General features: G+C 46.1%; 1 protein-coding gene across 7 annotated transcripts in view; it reads left to right on the top strand.

The window, feature by feature from the left end:
- LOC146208298 (protein DOP1A) overlaps positions 1 to 12,897 on the top strand; it is a 72,798-nt gene that overhangs the window by 27,258 nt on the left and 32,643 nt on the right. For all 7 annotated transcript variants that reach the window (XM_084592552.1, XM_084592559.1, XM_084592535.1 and 4 more), the window contains exons 11-18: positions 1,634 to 1,827; positions 2,811 to 3,050; positions 3,908 to 4,008; positions 6,106 to 6,535; positions 7,545 to 8,591; positions 9,193 to 9,352; positions 10,403 to 10,616; positions 11,033 to 11,264. In XM_084592552.1, the coding sequence (XP_084448678.1) occupies positions 1,634 to 1,827; positions 2,811 to 3,050; positions 3,908 to 4,008; positions 6,106 to 6,535; positions 7,545 to 8,591; positions 9,193 to 9,352; positions 10,403 to 10,616; positions 11,033 to 11,264 (2,618 nt within the window). The remainder of the gene's footprint in view (positions 1 to 1,633; positions 1,828 to 2,810; positions 3,051 to 3,907; positions 4,009 to 6,105; positions 6,536 to 7,544; positions 8,592 to 9,192; positions 9,353 to 10,402; positions 10,617 to 11,032; positions 11,265 to 12,897) is intronic.

Raw genomic sequence — 12,897 nt, 5'->3', positions numbered from 1 at the left:
ACGTTGTAGACCCCTTTATTCCAACATCCAACTTGCTCCCGTCTCGCCCCAAGTCTCTTGTTCCATTCTCGTCTTCGTTAACGTACACACACACACACTGTATTCACTGTGGCTGTCCACTTGGCCCCCGAGAATCGCACCCTTCCGTCCCGCCCTTGCAGGACTAGTCCGCTTACACCGGCACTCTCCCCTCACAGTCTTTGGCTTTTCTTGACATTCACATTGTCTTTTCGTCATTATCCTGCAGAAAGAATGTTGTCGTGGCTAGCAACGTTTCGCATAAATGTTTATTCTAGGGGCCTGCGAATATCCAAAACCTTGAATACAAATTTAAATATGTCTGTTCGTATTGTGAAAAATACCCATTTTAATTTTACGAATATTTGAAAATTACTTAGTACTACACAGAAAATTTTCTAATTCACTGCAATGCGTGACTATGTGGCTTGTGCTGTGAAGCATTCTTAAAACGTGACAGGACTGTTTTGTGAAGAGGAACCTTCCCGTTTGGCAGAAGGGCCTTCACGGTAGTGGGTGCGAAGCGAAGCACGCGATGAAACGAGGGGGAAAAAAATTAACATTCTCACTTCGGTTTCATCTGAAATGCAGACCACTATCATGCAGGTGTACTTCAAATAAAATTACTCTAAAGCAAATGGTTTTCCTCAGCATTTTAGCGCCCATTTGATAATGTGAGCTCTCAGTAATTTCGGACGTTTTTTGCTGGTAGTACCTTGAAGGCCTAAAAATGAGAGTTTACAGTACTCGGCGGCAGTATGTCCTTCCTGTACCCAGAAGCCAGTGTACAGAATCCTGTATAAAATTACTATTCTGTACTGAATTTTTTAGTATGGTGTGCTCTTCTGTGCAATTGCTATTTCATTTTATTTGCAAATACCATGTGAAATGTTTTACATTTTATTTTTTTACTAATCGGTTTTTTGATACTCAAAGGCATTTTTTCCCATAGTCATGTTCAATTCGTAGTTGAAAATTTTAGGTATCCGCACACCTCCAGTTGGTTTATTAAATATGTCGTTATTGTAAAAACAAAAAAAGTAACATACAGTCATCTTAGGGAGGTGAAACGGAAACCGCATTGTCACTTTACTGTATCAGTAGCTCACAGAGGAGTTTTTTGAATTGCCCATACATTTCAGATACTGCGCATTGAGGATAACCAGGAAATTCATTGTTTTTTTGCTGGCAATTTCAAATGCAGCCTTCGTATTTTTAACAAGTGTAATTTTTTTTACTGGTGGCTTAGAAAGCACGCACGATTCAGTGCTCCATCTAAGTTGCTGAAACCGAGCGCTAAAAGAACTGAAAGTGGACAGCAGATGTAATAATAGTAAAGTAATAATAATAATTGATTCGCAGGAAAGGAAAGGCGCACTATCTGTTACACTTGATCTGTGGACACCATCGCAGGCTGCGGTAGGCTGCTGATACAGGTTTTGAGCAAGCCCTGTGTCCTTGTAGCTACAGGCACAGCAAAAAAACGCAGGGTTAAGGATGCACTCCGCAGTTTGGAAGTGCCTCGGGGATGGAACGATTTTGTTCATTGGCTGTGCATGTGACAGGTACAGAAGAGCTACACATTGGCTGCCATTCTTGGGACTTATGTGCGCAGACTGCCCGGACGAGGAGCTTCTTCCCAGCTGGCTGCAGCAGCTGCTTATGCTTTCTTGCTTTGTGGAGGACCGTGAGCTCCTGCTCCTGAGCCTTGCCGCTCTCCTCGATTTGCTGGGTCTTGCCAGGACAGCAGCCGCTGCCCTGGAGCCTTCTTCACGAGACGGAAATCGCGCACTCTCTCCAGGTAGCCAGGTAAGCGGCAGGGGAGCATTTTATGCAGTTACACTCACTGTATTCAAAATGTGCTGCGTTTTTGGAAAAAGAACCTCTGATTTTTCTCTTATTAGTGCTTTCACTCTTTTTAGGATTGCTTTAAGAGTGATGGAAGGGAAGGAAAATACATTGGGCGAGATTAAAGCTTTTTGTTTGTTGTTGGTTAGTGAAGTTCTTGTAGCAGTCTATAGGGTTTTTGGTATGCACTTACCATTTTAGTGAAAGCGGCACATAGTTACAATGTTTTGATTTCAGGCATACTTTTGTTCTTTTCTTTTTTGTCCTTTTGGAGGATATCTTGAATGTACACAGAGCAGTAAAATTATAAATTGCAGTAGTTACACTTAAAACTTTTTTCATTGTTTATGTCGCATTATATCATAGCCAATAGCTCCCGCATTCTCTTGTGGCCCAGTGACCACTTTGACCAGGGCCACCATGAAACAGCTGACCTGTTTTTCCTCTTGCGTCATATCGGCTGAAAGTGCACTTGCCATTGCGTCAATAATTGTTGTGTAAAAAGGAATGTCGCAGAACCTACCTGCAGTAAAATAGTTGTGATTTACTTTAGAAATGATTCAGAAATGGTGGTAACTTTTACGTGGCTAATGAAGTGACGCAAAACGGCGATGGTGGCGTTTCCACCTTTTGTATCCAGAAAATATGCCTAACTTAAGCTATACCCATCCAAACATGTCCGATTTGTGGGTGCTTGCACGAGCAAGTCCAGGTGTGTATTAGCTGTGAGGAACATGTAGGAAGAGGGGCGGATGCATTAAAAAATATGCCGCCTTTGAGCAGGTGGTCTCGGCGGATTGAAGGAATGGAAGTGCTTGTGGAAGTGATGTAATCTGCGCAGTACATTAGTACTAGTCGCTTGTGTGCTTTAAGTCCAATGTGGTGGGGTCAAATCGTCGCTGTTATGCAGTGCTGCTCAGGACTTGTGTCCTAACCAACTGCAGGCCACTGTGGCAATGGTGGTCATGCCCATGGTGCGGCCCGGGGAGTTGCATGCAGTGCTGGAGCGGACGCGTCTTGTGGGCCTGGCTGCGGGCCGCCTGTGGGGCCTGCTGGAGCCGGGGGCCAGCACGTTGCACCTGCGTGCTGTGGAGCTGCTGCAGTTGCTCAATAACCTGACTCCAGAGCAGGACGGTTCTTGCGAGGACGTCCTCTGTCGTGCCCTTGCCAGTGAGAATGACCAGGTGTGTGCCGGGATGCTCTGCCTTGGTCTGCTTGGCAGCCGATGTTGGCATCTGCACCCCAATTTTAATGTGCTAGCATAAATGTCCACACAGCGAAGAAGTGTGATGGGTGTAGAAGAGGCTAGAATGTTGTTGGAAAGGGCGTGAGATAGGATGGGTTTAGAAGAGGCTAGAACGTTGGAACGGACGTAAGATAGCTTTTTGCACTGGGCTGCATGTGCACTGTTGCTTTCTTTTGCTGAGGTTGTTGGGATTTTTTTTTTTTTTTTTTTTTTGCAGTTGTAGAACAACTAGCAGGCGTAATTTGGTTTCTCGCGTTTTTCAGCACAGCACAAGCGTTTTTTTGCATTTATTAAGGCAAAGTGCCTGGTTGTTAGATAACCCATACTTTAGTAAGTGTGAATTTTGTTGGTCTCAGATGCTTCTTTATTTGCTGATCCAGTCAGACAGGCAAACATGCAAAGACTGATTTTGAAGCACCTATTTTGTTTGTTTTTTGACAACATAGCACCCAGCTTATGTGGACTCAATTGATCAAACTTTGTTTCTTGCTAATCAGTGACATAAAGAGCATTTGTCATTGCGATTTTGATGCATACAGTGTGGGTGAAACCATATTGTTACGTGGCAGAAATCGCACCATGTAAAACACAGATACACTCACGCAAGCACAGAGCACGCCAAGCACAGGCCTCTGAGTAGGATTCGGGTCCTGAGCACGCACCATACACACACATTCTGGTCCCTGATCTTCGATGACTCGACCATAGCAATATTGTGGAGGAATTATTGTGTTTTTTTGTTGTTTTTTTTACATTGATTTTGATTTCTATATGATGCATTCGAACTTTTTGCAGGAGCAAACAGATGCTCAGAAGAGGTTTGCTATCCTCTGGCATTTGAGCAGAGATCTCAAGCTCAAGTCAACTCCATCAAATCTTGTTCGTCCCTTTGACAGGTAAACTTGCCTATCTCTTATACATGATTGAGGCTACTCCTTTGTATACCTAGCTTATTTGAAATGAATTTGATAAGGTAGTTAGTAATTAGTGCATTGCTTGGCTTGGTTTATTACCTGCTTCCTTTTACTGGTTTCTGCTCAAGAGGTGAAAGTAAACTTTATTGAATTGAGAGGCAGAACAACTACTGCTGTTTATCTACAATGCATTAGAGGACTGGAATCTGTTTTAGTAGGTGGATCACCTAGTGGCTTCAACATGTCCTTTGGTATGAAGTGAAACTATAGTATCAGCATGTCACTGTCATGATATGCAAAGGCTGGCACATGACAGAGGTGCTTGATGTGGTGGAAGGTGGAACGGTGTAGTATGATTTGTTGGCCCACTTGAGATGTGTTGCATTGCATCCCTGGTCATGCTTTGTTTAACTACAATGGAAGTTATGCAGTCATAAATCATAAATTAATTCATAAGCCCACTTGAGATGCGTTGCATTGCATCCCTGGTCATGCTTTGTTTAACTACAATGGAAGTTATGCAGTCATAAATCATAAATTAATTCATAAGTCTAATTCAGGCATTTGGATTATTCGGACTGGAACCCTAATCCTGTCAAATCAAGTACAGAAAGCATTCCTGTTAGTCCAAACTTCACAATAAATGGATTTATGTGATAGACCAAATTCCAATGTACCCCTCACAGACCGGTGTGATGTGAGCTTATAACACTGACTTCCGCTGCTTCGCTTCAGTCCGCAAGCAACGATTTGCTATATGACCAGGGTCCATATTCAGAGTTTGCGTCGTTATCAAAAGTGTCGCCATCTCTGTGACCACGAGTCATCTAATTGATGGAAACGCTGAAACCGAAATTGGTAGGGACATCTGTTTCCGCCGTTTCCATCAATTAAATGACTTCTAGTCGTGGAGATAATGACACACTCGTCATACGGACCCAGGAGACCTTTTAATAGTTCAAGTCTTCAGTTTGTTCAATTCGTCGATATGTCTTGCGGAAAGTTAGCCATACTTCCGGTGCCCGAGCACGCACATCATAAACACTATAAAATCTTAAAAACAGATTTAAGGGGCTGACTTGTGTGGCCACAAAGCGCGCACAAATGAGTGTTACTGTTCTGTAGCCTGATCATCTCACGATGCTTATATTACACGCAGCGATATGTCTGTTACTTATGGCCACACTAAAAATAGTGCATGAGCTCGTTAGTACTGTGCAACAGCCATTTCTGTTTTGCAGTTGCACTTGTCTGTGATTTTAAGTCATTATGTTTCCTTCATTAAATTTTTTCATCTGCCATAGTTTGCACTGAAATTACCACGACGCGCCTATCACAACTATGTCGCATAGATGCGTGAGCTTTGCAGCTACTTAGGTCGCTCGGTTGAAAGTGTTTGTTGCTCTCAGCTCTCCTGTAGTGTTTTCTACGAGACATTCTAAAAGCAGAGGGGCAGCAGTACAAAGGGTCCTCTTCCAAGGATTGAACACCACATATTTACGAAGTTGTCGTCAGGCTAAGCGGGATTGCTTGCACTGCGGAGAACCACTAGCATGTTCACTTCTTTTTTATCACTCTTTTTTATCATTTCGAGCGTCACAATACTCGGGAGAACAGTGCAGCAGAGGCAACAGTTTGTAGCTGCTGCGCTTCTGCCCGTCATTCATAAGGTAGGTTACCCTGGACAACAGTGTGCCTGTGTGTGGCTCCTTGCTCATGCAGGATTTTATAAGCAAAAATTTGTCCGCAATTTCACCTGCTTTTTTTCTTCTGCTGTATGAGTGCTCGTCGCAGATGTGCGGACTGCACGTCAGACATCACATGATCGATTTGTTATAACTTGAATCCACCTTAACTAGAACAAATTTGGGTCTCCTTCAAGTCTGAATCGCCAAGAGTTGAATATAACGGCTACTGCTGTGGCTCCCAGGGATGAGCACCCTATACTTTTCTTTGTTTAGATGGTCTAAATAGGCTCCTGAAGATTTTGTTTCGTAACATTTTAAGCACCTTTAATTAATAAATTTATTTATTTATTTATTTATTTCCATGTATTGTAATCCTTTTTTTGTGTGCCAGGTGCCTGTTTCAGATGCTGCACAGCCTGAGCAGGCCATCTGGGATGCAGAGGGCAGCGGCCCAGGTCTGGCTGAATCATTCGCTCATGCGAGGCGACCTTGCCCGCTTGTTGGAGCCTGCCATGATGGTTCTGTTGCACCCGGACACCGCCCGTATCTCAGTACAGCACGTGAGCGTGCGTGCCGGGGCGCCCACTCCGGTGGCGGCTGCAGATGCCACCCCTGCAGCTGCTCACGATGAGGCTGGCGCTGAGGGCCGCATCTTTGCTATCAGCAGCGTCGGTGGGAACGTCATTTACCATGTGGACAAGTCCAAAGCTGGAGTTCCTTCTACAGCCGGAAGCAGCGCCGTGGTTACGCCCTGCAACCCAGAGAAGAAGGTGTTGGCGCTCACCTCCATCGTGGGGCCTGAGAAGGGCAATGGCTCAAAGGTCAGCTGCCAACTTTTAAGTCCCTTCTGAATATGCCTGAATTAAACGAAAACCTTAATATTCGCACCCCTCTATTCAGAAGTTGCTGGAAGCGTACTCTCATGCTGCCTGTCACATACTCACGAGAGCAACCGTCATTCAATGAGAGTTGAGTTGGACTGTGTTGGAATCTTTGTTGGTGGAGGCAGTTCGTGCACAAATAAATGAATTTACATTTTGAGGCCTGGAGCTCTATGCATCAGTGTGCAATTTAACGCCACTGCAGGATGACCAAAACCACCTTGGACCTGGAAAATGTGTCAGTGCTGTGGTTTTATTGATGCACCAAATTCGGTTGGTCATTTCTACATGAGTTTTGACTGCTACTGAGTGCATAGTTTGAATTATCCAAATTTCCAAATCTAATAGGAGTCGAATCAACGAGATTTTACTGTTGCTGTAGTATAGCAAGTTCAGCAGGTCCTTCTATACTTTTACTCGTCATGAATGTTCTGTATAATTTAGTGTGCGTGCTTTGTTTAGTGCTTATTGCGACCACATCTTTGCAGTTATGGGACACAAGGGGAAAGAGGGAGCTATATACAGCACAGCAAATAGTAAAGGCAGCCTGGATCAATCAGGGTGACACTCGCGTCGTGATTGTGTTCCGGCGTCTCTACCACATTCTTACATTGTGGTCCACAAACACATAGGAACGCAGTCAGGTAGTGCGCACCATCTTGATTGGCTCGGGTCTTTTTTACCTTTCATGGTGCTAGAAACGGCTTGCGAATTGGTGCAACTACACAAAAGACTTGGAGATCAACATCATATTGTCATCATTGTTATGCAGAACACACTCGGAAGTGCGGCAACAACCTAGAGCTTGTGCCTGTTTTTTCACGCAAGACAAAAAAAAATAAACTTCATAGATTGTATTGCACTCTATTGGCCAGGATTGAACCTACATTTGAACCTGCCACGACTAAGCCATCATGGTAATAGCCGTGACCCGCCTTTTTCGTTGCAGGTCGTGACTCGGAGCTCCAACGTGGACGTGGAATTTCCACCTGCCCTCGAGTCTTTGCATCAGATGTCCTTGTTTGTCAACCCATTTGGTTCGCTGACTTCTCTGGTGGGTGACTATGGACTGGACTGTTATGGCTATGACCCTCCAGACCTCTCCAATGCCACGCGCATCGATGGATCTGCCTTGCGCAAGACCTCCTTTGACGACTCGGAAGAGACCTTGAGCAGCAAAGAAGACATATCACACAGTGTTGTGCGCTCGATTCTCGACGAGATTCTTGACCTAGCCACTTCGTCGGACGTCAAGGACGGGTTTGACAATGCTTCCCAAAATGCATTCCTCGACGACACGACCCGGTTTGACACGGCCTCCAATGCTCCTCTAGGGCGGCTGACTGCCCACCCTTTGCACACGCATCTGCTGTTATACTGTCAGGTGTTTGACTCGCAGAAGACGCTGTACGCGCTCTCCGTGCTTAAGTTGATCGTTGAGTCTAACCCACGCGTGGCACTCTGCAGCATGGCGACGACAAGTGTAAGCAGCTCACTGTCACAGCGCGGTGCGCAGCTGCAGATGTTGCTGGCGCGGCACCGCAAGTCGGTCTTTGGCAACAACTTCCACGGTGAACTGGCCCCAGAAGCGCTTTCAGGCTACCGTAGCAGCATGTTCCTGGAAGTCCTGGTGTCAGCCTGTCTCTACTTTGTGCGTAGCTACTACCCGAGTCTGCCTCAGACACATCTAACACCAGCAGAGCTGTCGGGCAACCGGGACGTGCGGCTCCTATGCTGCGAGCTCCTGCGGCTTGTCTTCTCGGAGCTCGTGGCGGTGGTACGTGACAGTGGCCGTAGCTTTGCCGTCTACCTCAACGACCTGCTGACACGCTGCAAGGTGCAGAAGGCTCTCCTGCACTGCCTTGTGGCCTCTGTGTATGGCTTCCAGAAGCCAACGTCTGAGAGTGACCATGCCCTGACAGTGGGGATCATAGAGTTCAATGAGAAGGTGCCGGATGGCGAGGGTTTAGCTGAGGACTTTCAAGAGACATTCCAGGTTGGTTGGTATTTTTGATTAATATTTATTTAGTTTCACAGATTTATAAGTGTATTTAAGTAATGAACCTTCATTTAGCAAAATCCTTGATATGATGAAGTTTTTCAATTTCCCAACACCACCTCCTTGCAGCGTGATTGTGGAAAGTTCCATCGCGTTTATAAGCTCAGGTAATGGCGATTTACTGTATACACTTTCAAGTTTTGTAGCGACAAATGCTGTTAAGGTAAAGGAAAAAGTTATCATCAGCAGTGCAACAACCCAGCTGAAAGAGCAGTGCATCATTGAACAAAATCTTGCAGTTTAATTAGTTTAGCAGTTCACCAGCAACATGTGGATATACATACATTCACTTGGCTTGGCAATTCCACAATGTTTAGGACATAGGTTGCCCCTAATTATTGGACTGAAGCTTGGGTTTTGGCCTTCTAAGGATTATTAGATTTGCTTCTTATGCAGTTTCAGAAACCGGGCCCTTTTGTTGCCTTTGCCGTGATCTCGGTTTCTGGTGGAAATAGTCTGCTTGGTTTCTGTGGCCTACTTTGATCGTGTCCCCTGTGGAGTACTCCTTGCTTAGTCATTCCTTCTCCTGTCATTGCAGGTGTACCTGCTGCAGCTGATTGCGGCTCTAATTGTCTTCGAAGAGAAGGTTACTGCCCAGATAGGGGAGGAAGGGCACCCCGGACACAAGCCCGGTGGCGACAAGGCAGCGCCCAAGATGCGCTTCCAGCCACAGATGTCCACACTGCGCTACCAGCACAGTGAGTTGCACCTGTTCAACATTCGAATACTCTTGGAAATTACCGTGCAGTGCACCGTAAGAGGAAAGGCACGAGCAAGCACTCTGCCGCAGTGCGGCTCAACCTTAATTTCCTTAAGCTGTCTTGCATCGCATCGCACACAAAGCGGGCAGCAGCCTAAGGCATCCGCTTTCGCACTCCTTGTTCAGATATGGCATACTTTCCAGTGTCACCGCCTGTCCATTGTGCTGAGAATGCAAACCACAAGATGGTGTGTTTCCTGCCGTCTGCAATGTTGAGTGGCATGGTACGGCCGCAGCTAAGAATGCAGCCATGGATTGTTTGACAAATTCAAGATGCAGAAATGCTTACACACGAAGTGCATAGTATTGGCTTTTGTTTCACAGTTCCTTTCTTCTCTCCTTGTATAACAGGTTTATTGTGGCTAAACAGGGCACAGCTTCTTTACACAAACTTTCACTCATTGGGCGCTTTACGGTAAGCGTTCTATGCCAGAAGTGATCAGGCAAGTGAGGCTTGCTTCTCGATCATGTAAGTGGAGCCCTTGCACCATCCATTAAGTTCCGAATCTCTGCAAGGTAAAGACTTCTCGCATTTATGAGTGCCATAAGGGCATCAATGTATGGCCAAGAACCTCATTGCCTGGTTACTTTTGGAAGAAACAGCATGTTGAAGTTACGGTTGGCCAGCCTAGATTTTTTGTAACCTGTCTCTATATGAACAGAAGTGGGGACAGCATCTATAATTTTATTGTCATTAGCCTTCAGCGGCACTGGGGATAACATTGAAGAGCTTAAAGCAGCCTCTCTTTTACCCATGCACATGGTTTTTGATCAAGAAGGATGCGTGTTGAATGAAGCATGAATGGTGGCCATTCACAGTATTTTGGGAAACATCTGCAGTGTATTGAATAGAAATTTGACAGCAAGCATGATGAGTTGTACTTGGCCACCAGAAGGAGGTCGAGAAGTAAAATTGCGTAATCTGAGCAAAGAAGTCTTCTCGCAGCATGACTCAGCATCCTGTGTCTCCCTTCTGCTCTCCCTGCAGACGTGCCCATACCTTGTCAGGCCATGTTTGGCACGGCCCTGCTGACGGCCCTGCGGCAACGGCACAAGGCCCACCTGCACGCCCACTGGCTGAGCCTGGTGATGTGTGCCCTGCCCTTTGCGGGCAAGTCCCTCACCCAGTTAGTGCTGTCGGTCGCCAGCCAGGTGTGCTCCAACCTCGAGGCAGCCGTGGATGCGCCAAGCACCCCTGCCAGGTTAGTTGCTTTGTGCTCCGAGTCTGCGCTACATGCACCGAGTGTGCACCATACGCACTGAGTGTGCACCAAGTGCACTGAGTGCACACCAAGCGCACTGTATGCACAGTGTTGTTCTGCACCGACAGGTAGAAGTTGGCAGGCAATTAGAAACCATGTTCACCTATTTAGCCAAAGTTTATATGCTATTTGCCAGGTGACATGGCTGATTCGGACATGTTACTAGTCCTAGGCCATGCAGGCATGTTCAGATAGCTTGGCTAAAGTGGGGCTTACTATCTATGTAAGATGATTTTTCACATAATGCTACAAACTTCCAACTGTGTGCATCATCCTTGCAGTGTTTCTGTAAATGAAGCAGTGTTGGGAGCCTCCGCCAGTGGTGATCAGCCCTATCCAAACTTTTCTGCTTGCAGCTCGACCGAGTCGGAGGGCATGTCCAGCCACCCTCCCGACTATTTGACTCTTCTGGTGGAAGGGCTGACCCTGCTGTGTCACTACTGCCTTCTGGACAGTGCTGCACCTCCGGCCGTCACTCCCGTGACGCAGCAGCTGCCTCCAGCTCCTCAGGTGCTTGCGTCCAGTGCCAATGTGTCCCAGATCATCTACAACCTCATCCATGTGTTCTCCAACACTGACCCACACAAGGTGAAATCCAGGCTTCCTTCTGACAGCTGTCTGAAAGCTTTTTATTTTTATTTTTATTACAATTAAACCCGGGTAATTCGAATTTTGGTTATATCGAATTCTCAGAATATCCCCTTGAAAACCATGTTAAAGTATAGAAAAGCTGCATCATATATTGAACTTCAGATTCACCGGTCGTTCAGTGTATTGATCTTCGCACCACACACTGGAAGGTGCGCCTTCTCCAAAGACAATCGCATCACCCTCAGCTGTTTACCACGTGACATTTTCAAGCCACACACGAAAGAAATGAGAGAGAACAGTTCGCCTCCGCACCCTTCCCCAAATGCGCGCGCCTACACTGATGATTTACCATGCACCAGCACATGACGTTAACAAGCCATGTGCGTGAAGGAACGAGAGGGAACCAGTTTGGCAGTGGCCGCTGCATTGTAGACACCGCCAATGCAGCTGTGGTGTCGAGAGAGGGGAAACAGCGCGATAGAGCGAAGCGCAAGCATGTGCCCATTCTTTCTCTCTCCCCTTCTTTCTCTACCCATTCGGAGCAGCACTCACTATGCATGCGCCGGCAAACCAGCTCAGCCTGTGGCAGACAGAGCGTCGGATGCCTTATTTAGTGTGTATTGTAAATCCTCTGTGCACAGCAGGTGACGTGCGATGCACGCCTTGTGTCATTGTGCTGAACGTGTGGCATAGCTTAGCGGCTGCGGACGTTAAGAAGCGGCATTAAGAGGATTTGCAGCGCTAAAGGACGACACATAGAGAAGAAGCATAGGGCGGCGCTTCTCTTGTCTGTGCTTCTCTGTTTGTCGTTCTTTAGCGCTGCAAATCCTTTTAATAACTACGAACCAATAAGCCCAGCTTGAAGTTTTGCTAAGAAGTGGCAGTTTTTCGGTTTTTTTTCTCCTTTTTCTTATGCGAGAGTCGTCCATTCTTGCATCTATGAATCAACGAAAGTATGGGTTCAGCTGTGATCGTGACACTGGCTTTTAGTATTGTTGAACAAACTTGAGTAAACTGTGGCTGCATTGTAACTATTATGCGTGCATGCATGAGTCATTTCTGTGAGATTTCAGGCTCCCCTCTCATGCTGTATTTATTATATTCATGGCCAAGTTACATATCTATAAGCGTTGTGAGTAGATAGTTGTAATAGTGATCCCTTCGAGCAGAAAAAGTGTTACACTAATTTTTTGATCAAGGGACTGCTATTTTACTACATTTTCTTGCGTTGTGGCTGCTCTGGTGCAGTAAATACAGTGCTGGTGTGACTAAAAGCTTTTGTGAGGGCAGGTCTCACAGCAGGGAAGATTGATGGCAAATAATCTGTGGCCGGCTACCTTCCATAAACATGGTCTTATGCTCCAGTGATGCTGCTTCTCCCGTGATGAGACCATCCTTGCGCACTCAGCACGTGTGATCCTGTGTCTCATGTGTGACGAGAACTCAGGACTCTGAGGCTGAGGGGTGTGCTCTCGCCATGGGGTCTGAGGAGAAGCAGTGTCTCGTGCGTAATAGTTCAAGTTAGGTTCACTAACAGTCGAGACATGAAACATTGGTACCTTATACAGGACTGAAATTTAATCTTTCAAGAGACAAATAGGTAAAACTTCAGTGGTGTAACTCTGTCTTG

Source organism: Amblyomma maculatum, chromosome 1 (genome assembly GCF_055883805.1).
Source record: "Amblyomma maculatum isolate TAMU_Amacu chromosome 1, ASM5588380v1, whole genome shotgun sequence".
Taxonomy (NCBI): Eukaryota; Metazoa; Arthropoda; class Arachnida; order Ixodida; family Ixodidae; genus Amblyomma; species Amblyomma maculatum.
Note: the sequence above shows the minus strand (reverse complement) of the source record. Positions and strands in the feature narration are given on the sequence as shown.